Genomic DNA, 21,202 nt, shown 5'->3' on the forward strand with positions numbered 1-21,202 from the left:
TTTAAGTAAGTCTTTGGTTTTGTTTTTTATTTTTCTTTATATTGCTACCCCACCTCTATGTCTAGTGTGGTCAGCACTGACCATTTCTGACTTCTGACCTTGACAATTACTTTCATTTTCAGATATGACCCTTTTTTAATCATTGGTTATCATATAACTTCAGCTTATTCAGTCTTGAGATCTGGTTTTACTGTGCTGGTATGTTCTGGCCTGAACTTCAACTGGTTTTGACAGGAAAATGTAAACAAAGGTAACAAAGACTTAAAGATTTCCTGAGAACCAGTAGTTCCACCTGACTAAATTAAGGGGAGTCACAAGAAAAAGTGGCAGACGTAGATAGAGCCAGACTGTGGAAGACTTTGAAGACCATGATAAGTAATTTGAAATTTTCTGTGTCCATCAGGATGTCACTAAAGGTGTTAAAACAGAATGACATAAGCAGATCTGTTCTCCAAGAAGATAAATGTGGCAAGAGAACACGAGATGAACACAAGCAACAAAAGAAAAAAAAATAGGACTTCATTAAAATTAAAATATTTTATGCTGCAAAAGACATCAAGAAAGTGCAAAGACAACCCATAAAATGGGAATATATATTTGTGAATCATATATCTGATAAGGGACTTTAATCAGGAATATACAAAGAATTCTTACAATGCAACAAAGAAAGAGAACCCAGTTTAAAAATGAGCAAGGGACATTAACAAACATTAATAAACGTCTGAAAGTGGAGGAAATGGTAGTGAGACTAAAGAAGGAATGATAGAGCGATCCTCAAAAGAAGACATTAAAAAAAACAATTATCTCAGTCAACTGGACAGAGACAGAAGGATATACATACATGTCACATTTCTACCCTAAAAAATTCCCTTTCTTTTTCTACAGCAGCTGCTTACCATCTTGGCAATATAGAATCACAATTTCCAACTGTTCTATGTAATCAATTGGGAGGCAATGTTCATGTTCCCTACTTTGAATGTTTTTAAAGAAACTGATTCTTTTACATATCTAAAGCACTTACTGAATGGCCGCTATGTTAAAGGCAGTATATAAGGAATGCATTAGGAACCATCCAAGGTAAGTCCAAATGTACAGTCATTGAGGTTGCAAGGCATATAGTACAAAGAAATGATTTTACCACGGGTTCTTTTCAAAATAATGATAATGAAATAGCAACATCTGACATTACGGAAACTTACTAATATGCCATGCACTGTGCTATCCATTTATATTCATTATTGCTTTTAATCCTCAAAATTACCTAGTGAGGTATGTGCTACTATCCTCATTTTACCAATAAAGCTGGGATTTGGACATGTAAGTTTTCCCATACAATACTTTAAATATCATTTTTCACTTATCCAAGAATTCATCTCTATATCAAAGATCTAGTTGGAAACTAAAAAAAAAAATCAGCCAAATTTTAATTCCTATACATGAAAAGTTAAGTAGATAATATTATTCAGCAAAATACAAAAAAGTGCACAGCCCTTTCTAAGCTAATAAGTTAAGTGGTTTACATTATTGCGTGAATTTGTAAAATATGTAATATAAAGGGGCTATAATAAATACGCAAATATGCTTTGTCAAATTCAAGCCTGGTAAAAACTAAACAAGGACAAAATACTAATTCATAGTGTATGTGTAAAATAACAGATGAAAGATAATATGAAATACTTAATGATGAAAAGAAATCTTTACATTTTATACACTGCCCAAATACTACGATTTATACCACCTTCCATTAGAGATGCTTATGCTTTTTCTGAAGCAACCAAAACTGGTAAATGGCTCACTCTTATTGAGCAATGTCTTTGATTTTTTAAATAAAAACTGGAAATACACATCCTTGGAGCATACTCAGGTAGGTACTCCCTCACCCAAATTATTGGAATAATGCCCCAAAATTTGCATCACAGCAAATGAAAATCTGCATCATATTATATATATATATGATAAACAAACAACAGATCTGCAGATATTTTGGGCAATCTGGGCTATGCTAATCAAACTATGCAAGTAAATAACTCATGGTTTGGTTATTTTAGAAATCATATTCTGCCTCAAATTCATTTTTACTACTATTTTTCACTAATTAAGAGCTATAACTCATTTGTACTAACAGAACAACCAGTAACAAAAGGAAGAAAAGGCTTGCATGCTGTCAAGAGTGCCCTATTTTTCCTGAAAAGTCTTGTACATTATTTGGCATACAGCACACCCTCCCAAGAATACCTCCTTATACCACATTCTTCCTGCCTAGAGAACCCCCAGTTTTCTCATTGAAGGAAAGATTTAAAGAAAAAAAAAAATGTTTAGAATAAATGATACCAGACCAACAAAGGTGAAAATAACTAGAACTAATGAGCACGTAAAATACCAAGGGGAATAATAAAAACAGTTCCACACACATGCATGCGTGCACACGTACACGCACACCCACCCCAAATGTCAAAGCAGACACGTAACAGATGACCTTCTAGGCTCACTGGAAAAGAAGGAAAAGGATTAAAAAAATACATGTATTTCAAAATGTTTACTGAAGCCAGGAAAAAGAGTCAAAAGAGGAGTTGTACTTGAGCACAGAGAGTATCAAAAAAGGTAATCATCCCTTTGAACTATTTCTTAAGTCTCAATATATAACACTTCAGGGAAGTTTTAAACTGCCTTTAGACTTGTTTGAAACTAGGCTCTTGTTTAATACAAAATAGGATGTCAGTTGATCAATATCCATTTGGCTTATATTCCTAAGTCCACAACCTCCCTTAAGTGGTAGAACAAACAGGTACAAAGTCAGAAAATTTATTTTTCTTTTAAACTCTAAATGATATTTGCAGATGCCAAAAGGCATTTTGAAACCACTCACCCTTACTTCAGTAAAAATGAAAAAGGGGGATGGGAGGAGGGAGAATCTCATGAGGCACTCACTGTACGTCAAGTTTTTGCCCAGAGCTAATTTCCAGAGCTGTGTTATAAAACCCTGAAAATGGAGGTTTATAATGGAAATGCTGACAGACCCTTAACTATAGCAACATGAATGGATATAATTAAAGAAAAGCTTGTGGCTACACCTAACTCCACAAATGAAAGCTGCCATTTTTATATTAACCTCAAATAACAGCAAGTGAGAACTAGAAATGTGATTGCAGAGAGGTAATGTGAAATGTTAAAGATGACTGTTAAAACGATTTGACATTCGAAGTTTTAAACACGGAGGCATTTAGTTAACATAACCAAGTCAGTATTTTCATAATGCTACTTAATCAGCAATAAAGAATGCTCTGGTGAGCCATCAGCTCCAGTTAGCAGAAAGTGGCATATGAAGTTATTATTTCTTAACAGCCTAGAGGGAGCTGCTACTCCCTTTAATCAGTGATCCTGGTTCCTTCCTACCTGTAATTTCTCTGTCATACAGTTATAAAACTATTACCTAGTTCAACACACACATTCACACAGCCTGCACACACATTTATGCAAGGACTGGTACCTTATTCCCACCTGAATTTGAAAACAGAAGAGATTGATAAGGTAAAGTATTTCATTCTTTCCCTTGTCAGGGAAGCAGCCAGGAATAAATATCATCAATCTATGTAACCCATCTTCCCTAGCTAAACGGAAATGCACCAGAATTTAGCTCTGTTCCTAACTTAAAAGCAAAAAAGAAGCCTATACTTTAATTTTTAACAAGCATCCAAAATGTTTTTGATCTTTCTAGTAATAATATTATAGCATACCTGAAAGACTCCTATGAAACACCTTAAATTAAGCTCCAGATTTTAGGTTAAGCTATGATTCAATTAGCTATAGGACTTTTCTGTGTTTCTCCCCCCTCCCTCCCTTCTTCCCTTTCCTTCCTTCCCTCCTCTTTCTCTCTTTCTCTCTTTTTAAGGTAAACAATGCTGAAGCCCTTCCCCAAAAGATCCCCAAGTTTTTCAAGTCTCTCCTGACATTACTCTGCCTTGGTTACTAAAGACAGATGGAATAAAACCAAACATCAAACCGTAATTCTTCTCATTATTTACTGCAATCAGTTTCATTGAAGAAATATGTGCAAAGTACAATGCAAGCCTCAGAAATTTAAAAGATGGACGTGCCTAAACAATGACAGCATTAATAAAGACCTGCACATTACTACACCATTCTTATTCACACAGGCCTTACATTTGCTTTAAAATGGCTTTATAATTTGGCAACAGAAGTCATACATGATTAGATATTCACTTACAGAAACTGTTTTCAATCACAGTTGAAGAGTATAAAACAAAACCAAAAATAAACATCTGTGCAAGGAATTAAATGTCATCAATGTAAACATTAAGGTACTTTATAAATAGGTCAGTCCTAAAGATCAACAACACACTCCTTACCCCTTTCTCCAGATGAGAGCAAACTACAAACTCAAACCAATTTCAGCTCAAACTCCTAATGTAAGTGTAAATTTAGTTTCAGCTTTATAACCAACAGTCTTGAATATGCCTCCGATTCCCACCTCTGTGCATCTGAATAATGACCCCCATGGAGTAACAGAGATGCATTATAGTTTACAAGGTACTTGCCAGCAATATTTTTCCAACACTTCTGAAATAGCTTTGGCCTAATGTTAAAAGACTTTAACTAAACTGAACTTAAAGAGCAAAAATTTGCTTTTAAGTACAATAAGTGAAGCTCAGATGGTTGAAATGGTGTTAATAATAGTTCAAATATAAATTATTATAAATAAAATGTAATTTGTCTCCACACGCGTAATTCATTTTTTTCCAACTAATGACTCATTAAAAAGTAGCCAAAACAACAAGGTAGCCCTTAAGAAGAATTAGTTAGGTCTCCATATACTAACACAGACAGTGAAAAAGGGAAGTTGCAATTTTGTGTTTTAAGGCTACAAATGGAAAAGGTCTGGAAGGTTCTGTAAGAAAACGTTTCCGTTCTGTGGAGTAGGACTCAGCACCGCTGAGGCTGGACCAGGTAGTTCTTTGCTGCGAGGACCCTCCTGGGTCCTGGGGTCTGGCCTCCACCCCCTGGGCGCAAGCAGCACTCCCTGTAGCTGAGATGAACAAACGCTTCTCCAAACACTGCCACGTGTTCCCTGGGGGGCAACCTCACCCTGGAGAACCACTGAACCGGACTGCAAAGGAGTGAACGTGGGGAGAGGTCTGTGACCATGACAGATTGTATTAGCAACTAAAAAAAATCTTAATAAAAATAATGATTCCCCAAAATTTCTAAGAAATTAACAGAGTTTGTAGGATATAAATTCTTGTTAAAAGTAAAAACAAATCTATGTAAGAAGAAACACAACTGTTACAATTAAAAGGGACTCATCCATTTTCAATGATAAAAGGCAGAAAAATACCATGCATGGATTCTGCTACTTGGCTTCCATGACGCACCCTCCCAAGATGTCCACACACCTTGCTTCATTTTCTACTCCTCTGCCCCTGAATCTTTTGGACCCCGTACCTCCTCATCACCAGGATGGTTTAGACGGGCTCCCTCCTCTTCCTTGTTTTGCATATCCAGACAAACATAAATGAACAAACCAAAAGCGGTACCAAAAATATGGGAATGCCTAATTTGGCCTGGGAAGCACAGGGAAATACTACTTACCACTCATTTTAAAACTAAACAAGCAAAATGAATTTATTTGGCACTTGAGAAAGTATAACATCTGCTAATAAACACTAGATTGAAAACAAACAATTGGAGAAGACCCAGAAGTAGTAAAAGCTGCTTCTAATGAAGTTGGTTATTTATTTACTTATCCATCTATCTATCCATCCAAAAACCTGAGAACTTAAAGATTTTTAGCTTTTATTAGGGGATAAGGGGATGATCACCAGACCAAAAACTCTGACTAAACACTTAGAATTTAAACTGAAGAGAGCAGATGAATATAAATACTACATAAATTCTAATGAGACATGAAAACCTGTAGATTAATCAGTATGAACATAAAGCCCATCACAAAGCAAATTAAGTAAATTAGTAATAAATAAAATTAGTAATGAATAGATTTCTACAACTTAGAGATATTGCCAAGCTTAGTACATCTGAAAAACAGATGCTACTTTTGAAATATGGTATGAGGAAGAGGGAGGCAGTTTCTTTGTTAACTTCAGACATGGTTTCAAATAAAACGGAATTTCTACACATAACTTTTACACTTTTCAGCGACAATAACTACACTGAGTGGCAGTATCTAACTTCTTAACGTATACTTCAAAGGTAAAACTTAAATGAAAAAGGCATTTAAAGGCAATAAATGTCATAACCACTGCTCTTACCATTATTTTGTTAATCTGGACATTTGCATAATTTAAGTGAATCTGAAAATAGTTATGTATAAGCATTGGTGCCATCAACAGAACAATCCTATATTAATCTCAGAGTAAGTCTTAGCTAGAAGTATTTCAGGTAGTTGAGGCTACAACTCTGCAACAAAATATTTAAAGACAGTTATTATAAGTTTTTTTTATAGTACTGTGTGGCCAAAATCTCATGGGCACAAAACTGCACATGTTGCACTAAAAACCACTTCAGATTTGAGCTCATGGTTGCACAGAATACCTGGAACATAACTCCGGATAGTAATACTCATGGGAGAGGCAGGAAGGGAAGGGGAGGTGTGAAGTCCCAGCTCTGGGACTGCACCTCAGCTGCTCCAGGCTTAGTTTTAGTTTTACGTGTTTGCACATAGGCTTTCTTTTGAAGAACTACTGTTTGAAAAAACAGCTTAAAAACTACAGATTTTACGCCAATGTATCAGTAAAAACAACTCCTCTTTCTTCATTTGGATTTCATGTGTATGTCAAAAGAAAAACTTTTAATACAGAATCAACACAGATGATGATATAAAACACATCAATACATTAGCACATTACTAGAAAACATACCTGATTCTGGCCAGAACAGCCTGCAGAAAGCTCAGCACTGTCCTGAGCTCGGATCCCTGACAGGCCCGGAGCAGCATACTGAAGCCATCATTAAGCAGCTTTTCATGGGGAGGATGCACGCAGTGGCTGGTCTCAAACATTTCTTGAACACCATCAATATAGATGGACAGAAGTGTCCAGAGAGACTGTCTCTGCCCCATATCATCATTTTTAGATACCAAGAACTCCTTTGCTTTCTCCAGGAAAGCACCTGAAAATTTCTCAGCCAAAACACCAATGTCCAGATTTTTCTGGGTATACATCAGGAGGAAGGCCACCTGAGCTTTCCAAATGAGAGAAGATGTTGTCAGGGAAGGCGTGAGGAAATTCAGGAGGCCTAAAACATGACTTGCCACGTCTTCCACCTCTGCAACAGCTGCCAACAGTAGAAAAAGGCTGAAAAAGTTCTGCAGACCAACTTCAGTTAGTTCTTCCATTCTTTTTCGGTGGAATTTAGAATATATTCTGTAAAACAAAGAGTCCCTTTAATAAATTATTTCATTCATAAAAATCCCTATTTTAAAATAACATTTCACTCAATACACATGACAGTTCCATTACTTTAAAACTTGGCGCTAATTCTTCATTATGATGCTGCCATGTCTCTTCCCACTTAGAAGGCATCCTCAGAGAAAACCACCACCGCCACGTTTCTCGATGACGCAGCAGTCATCTAAGTGAATCGGAGGAGTCAGTGGCTTTCCCCAAAGTGCAGCAGAAACACTTTCGTATGGCACATGGCTTTTCCTTTTATGTTAGTCCCCCCCATTATATAAAGTTTTCTTGACAAATAAATAAGAATGCATAATCTTTTAAGTATAATTTAATGTGCTTCACAGAAATCTTAATGGGGCAATTTTATGTAACAACTTTCCTTAAACCTTTTCTCCTGCTATCCCCTCTCACAAAGACTTGGCTCTTACTATATTTATCCCTAAGATAATTCAAAGTGCTGGAAAAATTATTTTTTACCTATTCATAAAGAAAAATTGTTAAGTGTTCAAATATCCAAGACTAGCCATTAAAAAATCTCTTGTCTATACTACTTAATAGTACATGTATTTTTCTTTCACCAGTTAAGGGATTAAAACTGAAAACCATTCCTCTTGAATCTTACAGATCATTATATTTTATAACTCCAATAACTGGCTTATTCAAGATAGAAATGATTTATGTCCACAGAGGTTAAATGTTTACTGGTAAATAATAGAGCTGATGAGGTCCTGAAAGTAAAGATCTTTTTAATTATCTTTATATCCCCCATCATGCCCACTATAGTACTTGGCATATAGGTATTTCCTAATAAATAGACTTATTATTGAACAAATTACAATGATTTATTTTAGCAATAAAGTTCTGAGTATTATGTCTTCCATAAAATGATTTAAGATTCAAAAACAAGCTGGCAAACGAAACAAAAAACTTCTGTTTGAGCCACGTAACGATTGAAGACTTAACAAAGTAACTATTAAAGACGAGTGTATTCTAAATAAAATATCCAAACGGTATCATCATCCCCTTGAAAGAATTACTCACTGTGGGAACAAACAGGAATTTCACTGGTTCTTGAGAAGTTCCCTACCTAGAATAAGAGGTATTCGGTTCTAAGAGCTCCCACCACATAAGCTGAGCAAATGATAGATGGTAATGTTGTGCACAAAGAGGGCTTTTAAAAAAGGGCTAAAAGGCAAAGGAGGTAGAATAAAGGAAGACAATTAAAACTCATACGCATTTAACAAGCAAAACTCAAAAAAAAAAAAAGATTGTGGGACCAAAAATATGAATGTGGCCAGAAGTTTATTTTACCACTCTAGAAATGAAAACTGGCATACTTCCCAAATGCAAACACTGAGTTATGTGGTTTTATTACGCTCTGGTTAGTTTTCATTCACAGACAGAGGGTTTGTGGGACTGCAGGATCAAAGAAGATGCAACTTTGTAGGTTGAATCTATTACCTGCCAGTGTGCGATTTGGAGATGTCTTTTATTTCTATAATTGTTAATAAAATATATGCAATTAATTGCATAATAACATTACAATTAATTTGGGCATGAAAAACAATAGTTCTCTAATATCCCTGCATTTAATACATGAATTTCAATCTTAAGGACTGGTAAGAAACTAAAATCTCTACAAGTTATGGATATTAAGTTTGTTCATTACTATAACAAACTGGCAGAATCAAAAAGCTTTGCATTTTGTTATTCTACATCAAGGAATATATTTTAAATGTATAAATCATAAAGACTTAGAAGCACAAATTAACTGAAAAAATACAAACACTAACACTTTCCCAAAGATATCAGTGAACATTCATGACAAAGAAAGATAAGGCAGGCACCTTCCTTTGACTTGTTTCCAAGGATGAGGACCATTGTTCTTCATTGCTTTCTTAACAACTTTTGCCAAAATGCAAAGGAAAATGGTGTAGCTACTGCTGGATTTATAAAGGTCATGATCTTGTTTATCACAACAGCAGGTCTTCACCATTTCTAGCATAGACAACGGTGACTTAATGACATTTCCAAGACCTTTTAAAGGCAGCCAAGAAATACTGAAAGAACTATTCTAAAAGCAAAAAGAGACAGAAAACACGTATTATTACATTTTATCAAATTTCCCAACATTTTTGCTATACCACTTATTTTTATATCAGGTCATTTATTGTGTAGAATTTCCTACATTCTGGATGTAGCTGTTTATATTTCCCAAGTGTCATTTTAATGTATTCTTTCATCCCCTATCTTTTCTGTAAATTGGTAGCTATATCTAGAGGACTGATCAGACTCAGGTTGAGTTTTTTGATAAGAATCATTCGTTGATAGTGGTCAGCATTTCCTACTGAAATCAGTAAAAAGGTAGGAAAGTTCTGACTGTCATCTTTTTGTGTTAAGAATGATCACACAGTCAACCTGACCTATCCAATCAATGGTCCTCACTGCCTTTCACTTAACAGTTTCGGCAGCCAAGGATAATTACTGCCCAGATGTCTTATTTTATCAGAAGCATACAATGGTGATTCTCTGATTTTATCATTCCTTCTGAATCTGTTCGTCAGAAATTTGGTTATTTTAAAATAATCTGTATTTTCCTTTATTTATAGTTTTAAGATGTGGATTTTTTTTTCAGAGTAACTTTTCTAAAAGCAACATAAACTCAAGGATTTAAACATGTCTGACATATTTTAATCCAGAGCAGTCATTATTCTTTCTTATGCTCAAATTCACCCAGTGTGGGAAATGGGAACTGTCAGGCTGGCTCTTGGGTCCTTCAGACACGACTCTAGCTTCCTCTGGTAACATTTATACTTTCAGGATCACAGGATACTCTACCCCCAACTTGTACACATCCTACCTCCGAACTAGAATCGGTCATTTCTGCAATCAGACTGACATTACGCTTCACAGAAAGGTATTTTTCTCAACTCTGTTAGGTATAAAATTGAACTATTAATTTACATGTAAATCTTCCGTTTCCATTTTCCATCTTAACTCAGGGGTTCATTATTATTTGCCCAGAAACCCAAACATTCCAAATAGTCTCTCCACATCCAACTAGGTAACTAAATCCTTTAAATTTACATTTAGAACTTTTATCTTCTGAATTTATCCTCCCCTTTCCAAATCGATTATCCCTGTTTTAGTTTTCACTCACTGTATTACTTGTTCATATGACTATACTGGATTAACTCATCAGTACCTAATTCATTCGTATCACTTTCTGAAACTCTCAAAAATAGATGTAACATGTCAAATCCTTGCTTTCCAACGTGTCCTGAAATGTCATGATCCAACAGCACATTATCTCTCACCCTCACAATCTAGCCCCAAATTACATTCTCTACTTTTCTTATCTCCTGTCTCTCTTCCTAGTTATCTCAGACCTGTCATTCAGAACTACTTGACATGCGGGACTAGATGTTCTTTCAGGTCTCCATACAACCGTCCAGACTGTTCCTTTTGCCTGGATGCTCTTTTTCTTCTGTACTTGGAAAATTCCATTCATTGCCCTGGCCAGCTTTAAAAATTATGACCTCTGAAAGTCTTTGACAACTTCATACACTGGGTCAGATACTCCATTCTCTGGTGTTCCAAAGTATTAGAACTTTTTTCCAGCAATATATGTGTATCTGCCCACTAGCCTATATGCTACTCAAATGCGAAGATTATGTCTTATCCAGGAGAGCTTTAACTTCTCAATGTGTTGCAAACAATAAATAATTGTTAGTAAACATTTATAAATGAGGATTTAAAATAGTATCTTTCTTGTACGATTCTGGCTACTTTGTTTACTCCCATTCTTAAGAGAAAGGGAGCATTGAATGTTCACTTCTCTTACGCTAATGGTCTATAGACGATGTCTGTGAAAGATAAAACTATTCTTGAGCTACTCTAACTTTGAAGTTAACTTTTTTAGAAAAACCTGTAACTACTCATAATTAAACCATGAAAACAGTCCTCAGGTATCATGTACAAATTCTTCAAATTCCAGGAACAAATTCATATTCTATTTACTCACCAAGTTTTTACTATAGTATTCCCATAGAATGGTGACAATTGTAATGTTTGGCTCCCAGAAATCACAAAGTGTCAAACAACAGTGAAGATACATTCGTAATTGCTCTTCTGGTATACAGTCCTAAAAAGTGAACTGAAATTGTGAGGAAGTAAATGGGCTCTGGAAACATGAATATTATCACTTGGTATTTCATGTAATAGCCTGCTTCTAAAAAGAATATAACTAGATTTCCACCAAATCATACCCATCTTCAACTTCAGACTATAAGGTTTAAATCAGTGTAAGGTCTACTTTTAAAATTTTGCTTTAAAGACCATTAATATATTCAAATAATGGAAATTACGTAACTCAATTTGACTTCTAACTCAATTAATTAAAAATTACAATAGTTTCATAACTGAATGATGTAGGTAACCCAGAGACTGAAAAAGAACCTCCAGCCAGAAAGGAGTAGGAAAAATGATCTAACAATTAAGATAAACATAAATCCACAGGACTTGGTCATACTTAAGTCAAGGTCAAATTCTTTATAGTAATCTAAGAGTTGTCTTTTCAAAAACCAGAGGATTGGCAGAGTCTATATTTTAACCTTTTAGGAAGTGGCAGCAGGAGAGAGAAGCAGGGAAAACATAGATGCTTTAATTTAATCCCATTTTCTATGACGACATAACCATGCATGTTTGTTAAAAAGTGACACACCACTGTTGAGTTCCAGTAATTCAAGAATTATGTATTTAAAGCTAACTCTATACCTGGTACTATTCTAAGGTAGTAGGTACAGAGCAATCAGTAAGTCAGACATGGTATAATGTACTAAGATAACTTACACTTTTGAGGGAAATGGGAAAATAGCACACCCTGAAACAAACAAGATAAATTTTAAAAACTGCTGTGAAAAACAAAACAAAGCAGTGTAATGTGACAAAGACCTAGTAGAGGATGTGGATCATTACTGTATCAGGATGTGGATCATTACTGTATGAATGGAAAGGTCTTTTTGATGGCTGGTACTAACGGACCTGAATGAAAAAGAGCCAACCATTTAAAGACCTGAAAGAAAAGTATTCATGGTAGAGATAAAACACACAAAGTTCCAGAATTAGCAGAAGGCTTGGTATTGTAGGATTAAGTCAAAGATAGTTAGGGCCCATATCTCATCTGACGCTTTATAAATCTTGGTAAGAAATATGGATTTTATGTTACATATTTTGGGAAGCCAGTACATGATTGTAAGCACAGGAATGACATGATGTGATTGTTTCAAAAATACCGCTCTATCTAATCATAGAGAATGAATATAGAAGGATAAGAACAGAAGAAGGAAGACCACTTAGAAGGTAAACAGTGACAGAACAGGAAAGCAGACTGAGAGGTCAAAGCAGACACATTGGGAGATCTGAAGGTACATGGTATATATAGTAAGCTTTGAGAGAAAATGATTGCTGAATGACTAGGATTCAGTGGTGTGTCACTTTTTAACAAATATGCATGGTTATTCCATCATAGATTAGATTTAAAGGGTCTACTTTTTTCTACTACCTTCTCCTCCTGCCACCTCAAAAGCTTAGGAGGCAATCCTGTGAAATTATAGGAAAAGATAAGTAGAGAACTTTAGAGATATATTTGGAAACAGAGGCAATGGAATTTGTTGGTGGTTGTATTAAGGTATAAGGGAAAGATTAGTACTTAGGGAAAACTCCCAGGTTTTGGCTTAAGAAAATGGGTTGATGAAACCATTTCCTGAAATGGCAAAAAAGACTAGGGGAGGAACAGATGGGAGAGGGCACAGGGCAACCAAGTGGGGATACTATGCAGACAATTGGACATATGGGTCTACAAGCTCAAGGGAAATTGACAGCTGTTGATATAAATTTCGTTGTTGGTTGATGGTTTTTAGAGCTAAGAGATAAGATGAACCAAGGAAAGACTACAGATGGAAGAGACAAAAGGACCCATAACTGAGAGAACTTTGCTTTTCCAACATTTAGACAACACGAAAAAGGGAGAGATTCTTTAAGTAAAAACCAACGTCCAATGAAGTAGGAAGGAAACCAGACATCATGGCAGCGAAGAAAACATTTCAGAAAGGGAGAGGAGTCGGCAGGGTTGAATGCTACTGACAGGTTAAAATGAGAATAAAAAAGAACTCTCAGATTTAACACCAAAGTCGTCACTGATGGCCTTGACAAGTACTTTGGGGGATGCCAGACACAGAAGCTTAACTATGGCAGGTTGAGGAGATAACAGAAGGTGAGGAAGTAGAGATATTTAAGTGAAGATCCATAAAGTACTTGAATGGGTAAGAAGAGACAAGATCCAGTGCACAGGAAAAGGAATTAGCCTTTGACAGAAACAGTGACAATTCCTAATATAACAGAAAAGCAGACTGAGAGGCTAAGTACAAAGTTGGGAGATTTGAAGGTGGAAAAAGGAATTCTCAACTGACTGATCCTATTTTCTCAGTGTATGAGGCAAGATCTTTAGCTAAACTGACTGGGGCAGAGCATGTGTTGAATTGTGCTTTAAAAGAAATTCTGAAATAAGTCATTTTGATGAGTACAGAAGCAGACAGTCTACAGCTGCCTGCCATTTAGTCAGGCCACTAAAAATGTGGGAATGGCAAGGGGATAGGAGAGGATGACTAGATTTTCCCATATGGGGTTAGAAGTGAAGCCCTCACAGCAAAGGGTAAGGTGGCTTAGCCGCAATCCAACCCCAGCCCACAGGTGGGAGGAAGATGAACGGAGCGAGGAGGGGGCAGTAGCCTAAGACCGCCGGACACCCAGCCCAGGAGATCTGCTCTGGGAACACAGACCCCCGTTGCGTGGGGCTCTAGTGTTAGTGGGGCTGGACAACAAAGGCAGGCAACGCTCGGTGAGGTGGAGTTTCCAGCCGCTTGTGGAGAACAGGTACCATCTACCAGCCCCCCTGAGACAAAAGCAAAGCAGGCAGTTTGAAAGACTCCCCAGCAGCCAGATGGGCTTCAGAGGGGCAAGGGTTACACAGTGCTCTCGGCCCTGGAGCAGCCAGAGAACTGCCTGCAGGAGCCGGTGGACTCACAGACACCGGGAGTGGACTAGTGGTTACCAAAGGGGAGCGATTGGAGAGGGTGGGTGGGGAGGGAGAAGGGGATTAAGGGGCCCTATAACGTGTGTCACAATATAGGCAGGTCACTGGGCCGGTAGGACAGCATGGAGAATTCACTTGATGACTCTCTAACATCTTACTACGTTGTTAGACAGTGACGACACTGGAGGGGGTGAGGACTTGATAATATGGGTGAAAGTTGAACCACGGTGTTGTGTAATTGAAACCATCATAAGATTATGTATCAATGATACTTTAATCAAAAAAAAAAAAATGTCTTCCAGCTTTATTTTGAAATATCAAATTTAGGCATATTAAGTTTTGCTATATTCTGTATGTCAAGGTCTTTTATTGAACTAAAAATAAAAATATTTACTCTTAAAGCTTATTCTTTAAAAATTGCAATTTAACAATGTGGGTTAATTTCTTTATGCATAGCTAACCTACCTATCAGAAACCATAGGAGGAATAAAATGTTTCTGCAAGCTAAATTATACCTGTTAGTCTGTCTAATTGGATTTATTATTAGGATTGGAAAGGAGAATTAGACTTCAATATCCAACTCAAGATCTTGTCCAAGAAACATGGAATTTGAATTCATAATTAGAGTATTATTTTCCCACATTACTCAGATCTAATCACATTCTGAGTAGTTTTTAGCATTGGACTGTCCCAAATTCTTTAACAAAGGAAAATTAGTATTTAAAAAAAATTAGGCTTGCTTTTCATACCCTTCCATGACCTTTATTAGAATATTATTCCTGTGCAGTCAGAAAATAATGAGCCTTTAAAAAGTAGGTAGCATAAAACAAGTCTCCCTATTCAGATAAAAAACAATACTGCTTTTTCAAAGGCCATACAAATGTTTATTGTTAGCATTCACAAATAATAAATAGGATTACCTCTAAAAAACTACATTTAAAGCAAATACTTAACTTTTCTAATTACACTTATATAAGTAAAATTAAACAATATAGGCTCTCTTTACTAACAAATTCAGTGTCTGTTTCTGAAAGATCTTTTCTGGCTAGAAAAAGATTTGGAACATTATTTGCTTCAGTAAAAAACCAACAGGCACTTTTATTTGAAGACTGCTCTATATGAGGAATGTATGTTTTTTTAAATATTGCAAATGCTCCAGCTCTCTGACTGTTGGAGATCAAGTCAAAGCACATGAGCATGGTCAGATTTTAATTTACCTAAATGGGGGAAACCGATATAATCAAACTGATAGCTCTCTCCAAACATATCATTTATTCTTTTGACCACCTACTGCACCCACAATTGGTTCCAAGAACTCCAGCAAGTAGCCCTATACTATTTATAAAATCGAATTTGATGTAATGAAGACATGACAAAAGTGCAAATTTACTAAAAAGAATGAGCTACTTCTTTCTATATATATGATGACCTCTTCTCTCATAGGAAAGATATTACTTTGACTTTATGCTAGACCTAAATCCACAGAGAAGGTTTCTTCAGTCAGCTGCACTATCCCTACCTCCAGGTGACTGACTTGTTCCAGTCTGCTCAGGGCTTTCCTGGTTTTAGCTCTGAAAGTTTCACATCCTGGGAAATCCCAAGCCAGGCAAATCTGGATGGTCACCCTACCTACCTCCAAGAATTACTCGTTTATCTTTAAAACAGCTTTACCTGCCACCATTATAAAACTAGTTAAATTGTAGAGGTACACTATGCCGTGTCAGAGAGTCATATCCAAAGGAAAGAAATATTTTTATTTTCATGCAACTAAGTGTTTTAAGAGGGTTTGTGATCTTTTAGTCAAAAAACAAACTTTTCTGTGGAAGGGAGATACTCTTTAATTCTCTCTCCTATTGTTCTTGACTATCATGGGTATTAATGTATTTATCCACATGAAGCTTTAGGACCTCCTAAGAAATACTCTGCAATTAAAAACCTAGCTGACCAAAAATCATCAATTCATATTCAGTGTTAGAGCTGAAAGTTTAAGAGCTTTTAAGCTATGTCAAGGCATTAAGACTGGATTCATAGTTAATATAAATAACAATGACTACTTTTCAGAGATTCTCAGTCCCTGAAGAAAAATATACATGTATGAAACTTCTAGAGTTACCAAATCAAAATGTTCTCAAAAAGAACTAAGAAGAAAACTACATAAAATGACACAGAAAAAAAATAAACAAATTTTTACAAAGGTTGGGTAATGGCTCTTTGTTTCTGATATAACTAAAAGGATAATAATAGCTCTTTAGTTTCGGATACAACATATGTTCAGAGCTCTTCAGCATTCTAACCTACAATTCTTAACTCATAATTAGAAACCTCATGTTATAAGTAAATGTACTTACATATTTTGTCTAAAAAAGTTTATAGTAAATAGAGCTAACAAGGAAAAGAAAATTTCAAGCCATTAAAGTGGTTTTCAAAGATACGGCTATAAAGTCCTACTATATGACTTTACATATATACATATACATACATATATATCAATATTGTACTACCACATTTCTTTTTTATTACTCTTCAAGTTTTAACAATCTTTATTTCTAAACAGAAAAATAATCTATTACCCCAGTTTGAAAATACCTTTTTCTAAAATTTCCCCTTAAACTCTTATATAAATAACTTAGGTCACAAAACTTTACAGAACTACAACGTGATGTGTTTAAAGATGTGATGAGCAACACATTTAAAACTATTTTAAAAGGAGGTCAGATTTGACCTCTGGGCCATGAAGCACTATATTAACAGCTCTGCAGAAAGAAAAATGATAAGGTATGAAATGAGGGATCAGAAACTAGGACCTTATCACTTAGACTATGATTCAAGCCTGTAAGACAAATTGCTCAGCAAGGCAAGTCACCTTCCTGCTGTGATGAGGATGTAACCGAATTTCCAATGCCACTCACTTATCTCCCGCATCGTGTCTCCTAGACTTGATATCATACAGTCAAGGAATGGCTTACAGTTCTGAAGCATCTACTACTTTCTTTGAATACATTTTGTCAAAGTCACCAAGTAGGATAATTATCTTTGTCCTTTATCTGGCAACTCAGCATTAAAAATAAAAATCTTCAAAGGGCAGTCACTAATAGGGACTACTGTGTGTTGACCCTTTGGTAACAAAAAATGATGATCCTATCTCAAGTTTTGAATAATTAAACTAAGTCTGTTATTTAAATCACTTTAACAGTTTGCTTGGTTCTCATACATAAAATCTGTTAACATGAAAATTAAGCAAAGCCCACAATCGCTGCACTTACATGCATACCTGAATACTGACGGACTTTTTCAGCACTTCTTCTACAAAGTTCCAATTTGATTCCATTTGTCTCTAGAAAGGAGAAAATATTGCATCAAAATTATGATATAGCAAGTTAAGTATGAAGGACAACTATTTTCTCTATTATCAGACATTATTACAGTTTCTTGGGTGTCTAAAATTACTTTGGCAAATAGCTGACGGGCATGGTAGAAAAAATGTGTAATGATTCCAATCCACTAAAAACCTTATCAGTTGTTTTATTAAACAGTGCTATTTTTACAAAATTATGCATGTTTTAACAAATATTTAATATTGCTATCAAATAACAATCTAACAGAAAAAAAAGCATTTTATGTAATTTTGTTTTTTTAATGCCCTGAATATTCTTCCTTATTCTCCACTTTATTCACCAAATTTTTTTTCCTTCATTTGATGCATAATAAACTCAAGACATACTACTCTAGTAAACAAGTTAACTAAAAATTTTATACAGAAATAAGTTTTGCACATTGCAACCTCATTTAGCCAGTGGTCACTTATCTGGCAATCTCAACTATATGGAATACTCCCCACAGTAAGCTAGAAAACCAAAAAGGACTTTCGCAAAGCCAAAATATCTCACAAAGGTTAAGCACTGTAAACAATTCCACTTTTCCAACAGGAATGCATAGAGGATCTTCTCATAGGATACTCAGTTCATTTGATACTCAGTTCTTGGTAAGGTTTGCATATATGGATACCTGGGTCAATCTAGAAGCAAAGAAAGTGTCTGCAAATAACAACTAGTTTCTAAAGGGGGGGAGAGGTACAAGAATAGCTGCAAGACCTCAAAAAAAAAAAAGCAAGAGGCCTTAAAGAATAAAAGCAGAGAGACTCACCATATCCTCCTATCCTTGTTACAACCAGTATGTTGTTTATAAGGATGAACCCAAATGGTTAAAGGCTAAAGCACATTCAGCATTCGTGACTTTAAATGGAAGGATAATGTTCATATATGATGCTAGTTGCATAAAATCACTAAGTAAATATTTCCTTAAAGTATGTAGTGACTATAGTATCCAGCCTCAAAGATGGCCCCAAATGACCCCTGCCTCCTGAGAGTCTTACACTTACTTAAACCCCTCCCACACTGCACCAGGGTTGGTACGTCCCCAGAGAATACCAATACTAATTGGAGTGATAGTATGTTACTGTTAAGATTAGAATAGGAGACACTGAGGCTTCCCTCTCAATGGGGAGAGGACAAGAGAAACTCCCTATCTGGTACTTATCCAGGACCCTTCCTTTGATAATCTTTCTCGACTCATGCAAAAGCCGCACTGTGAACAGGCCTATAGAGGCCCATGTGTTGAGTGACTGAAGCCTCCTGCCAACATTAGAGAGAGTGGAAGTGAATCCTCCAGCCCCAGTGGAGTCTTCAGAGACTGAAGCCCTGGCTGACCGCTTGACTGCAACCTCACGAGATACCCAGAGCCAGAACCACCCAGCTAAGCTCCGACTGGATGCCTGACTCTCAGGAACTCCATGAGGTAATATCTGTTGTTTTAAGCTGCCCAATTGTGTTACACAGCAATATATAACTGATACAATAAGCGTTATTTTAGCAAAATTACTCTTCGAAATTCATTTATGTAAATAAAGTAGATGCAAAACATTTATCAGGAGAGAATGTCTAGTTAAGAATCTGGTCTTGCCCAAATAGGTCTGGCCTTTACCCTTGGCTTGTGGGAGATAATCACTGGGCCCTTGGAATGTTACGCCTGATAGGAGTTTCTCTGAGATTAGGATTGCCTGGGGATGTAGCATCATACTGGACGGCCTAGTAATTTCTAATAACTGGAATTAAGGGTGAAGGCTGGCCATGTCTAAAAACCAACAATGTGACTTAGGCTGGGGACTTTGGATCCTGTATCAATTGACCTGAACACTGAGATCAATGATGTGGTCAATCAATCCATCAAGCTTACATAGTGGATCTCCAATAAAAACTCTAAACACTGCAGCTTTATTAGATAAGCTTCTCTGGTTGGAAATACTCCCTGCATCCTGTCACACACTGATGCCAGGCAACTAACATGTCTTGACTCCACGGGGAGAAGACAAGAGAAACTCCATATCTGGTATTTCTCCTGGACCCTTCCTTTGACTAATTTTAATTCATCTTTTTCCTGTTATATGAACTACAACCGTGAGTATAACAGCTTTCAGTGAGTTCTTTGAGTCCAAGTAAATGACATGGTTTTGGGAATCCCTGAGCTTTCAAGTGGTATCAGAAACGAGGGCAGTCTTGAGGACATGCCCTAAAATTCTCTCAAAAAGGAGACCATTTTGTTCTATCAGTACTGTATGTATGTTGTGTTAAAAGTCTTTACATTACCTTACCACTTCCTCCAAAAAATCTTTCCCATTTCATATATAACACAATTAAGTCCCAGAAAGGTCATGTATACACAAATCACAATACTGATCACACCCGAACTGGTCTGGCTCCAAAGCCAGTGTTCCTTCCACTATACCAAGCTGTCAGTAACTGAGTTTCTTTTTCTAACAAGCCTTCCCTCAGCTTTTAGTAATTTACTTTTATATCATTCTTACACAGAAAATGTCACCACTAGTTCCAAATAAGAAGGAACATGACAGGATTGATGTATTGAGCTTTATAAGATTTGATAGTGTTAATGAGTATAGTTTAATTTTTCTGTTCTATCATGGCATTTGAATCATACAAATTACAGACAAGTACTGCAATTCTTGTGCAAAGAATTCCAACTCTGAATCAGTATTGTGCCTATAATTTAGAACTCAAATAAACCATAATTCAGAGAAAAGAATGGCAACTATATCATGCCCAAATCAAGTATGAGCAGCAGGATGTGTATTAAGGGGATACAGATATTTTGTCCACAGCAAAACTTTAACATTGAACGGCCACAGCATTTTTTTCTACATACTAAGTTATACCTAACTTAATCCCACTGATAGGAAGGAGATACGAAATCATTAATTTGGGGCTATGTTGTGTATTCCTAAAGTAATCATCTTTAAAACTAGGAAACCCATTTAAGCTCCACCAGAAATGTAAAATCAATCGCCATCCCCCACTTCCAAGGGACTAGGAAATCTGGTGCAACTCTCATTTTAAGGTTACGTTTAACACCTTTATCTAGTCACCATCTCAGATGTTGCAAAGGTGAGCAGCAGCTGGCCTGATCGCATTATGTTCTAGGCAGGCAAAGCACTGATAAGCCATCCTGCGATGCACAAAAGTAATTTTTCTGTTTAAAGTGTATTTGCTTTTAAAATAGATGTCTGGGATTGTAAGAGGATAACACACTCTCATCTAGGTTGAGAGAAAAGCATTACACCAAGATATAGGAAAATCTAAAGCCTCTAGTATGAGAAGTGAAATACCAAATT

At 36.1% G+C, this 21,202-nt stretch overlaps 1 protein-coding gene across 2 annotated transcripts in view; it reads right to left on the reverse strand.

The window, feature by feature from the left end:
• Positions 1–21,202, reverse strand: part of MMS22L (MMS22 like, DNA repair protein) — a 113,592-nt gene that overhangs the window by 68,091 nt on the left and 24,299 nt on the right. For both annotated transcript variants that reach the window (XM_036890345.2, XM_036890344.2), the window contains exons 11-14: positions 17,792–17,854; positions 11,452–11,571; positions 9,275–9,501; positions 6,894–7,397 (exon numbers count right to left, since the gene is read on the reverse strand). In XM_036890345.2, the coding sequence (XP_036746240.2) occupies positions 6,894–7,397; positions 9,275–9,501; positions 11,452–11,571; positions 17,792–17,854 (914 nt within the window). The remainder of the gene's footprint in view (positions 1–6,893; positions 7,398–9,274; positions 9,502–11,451; positions 11,572–17,791; positions 17,855–21,202) is intronic.

The sequence above is a fragment of the Manis pentadactyla genome, chromosome 12 (assembly GCF_030020395.1).
Source record: "Manis pentadactyla isolate mManPen7 chromosome 12, mManPen7.hap1, whole genome shotgun sequence".
In the NCBI taxonomy this organism is placed as follows: Eukaryota; Metazoa; Chordata; class Mammalia; order Pholidota; family Manidae; genus Manis; species Manis pentadactyla.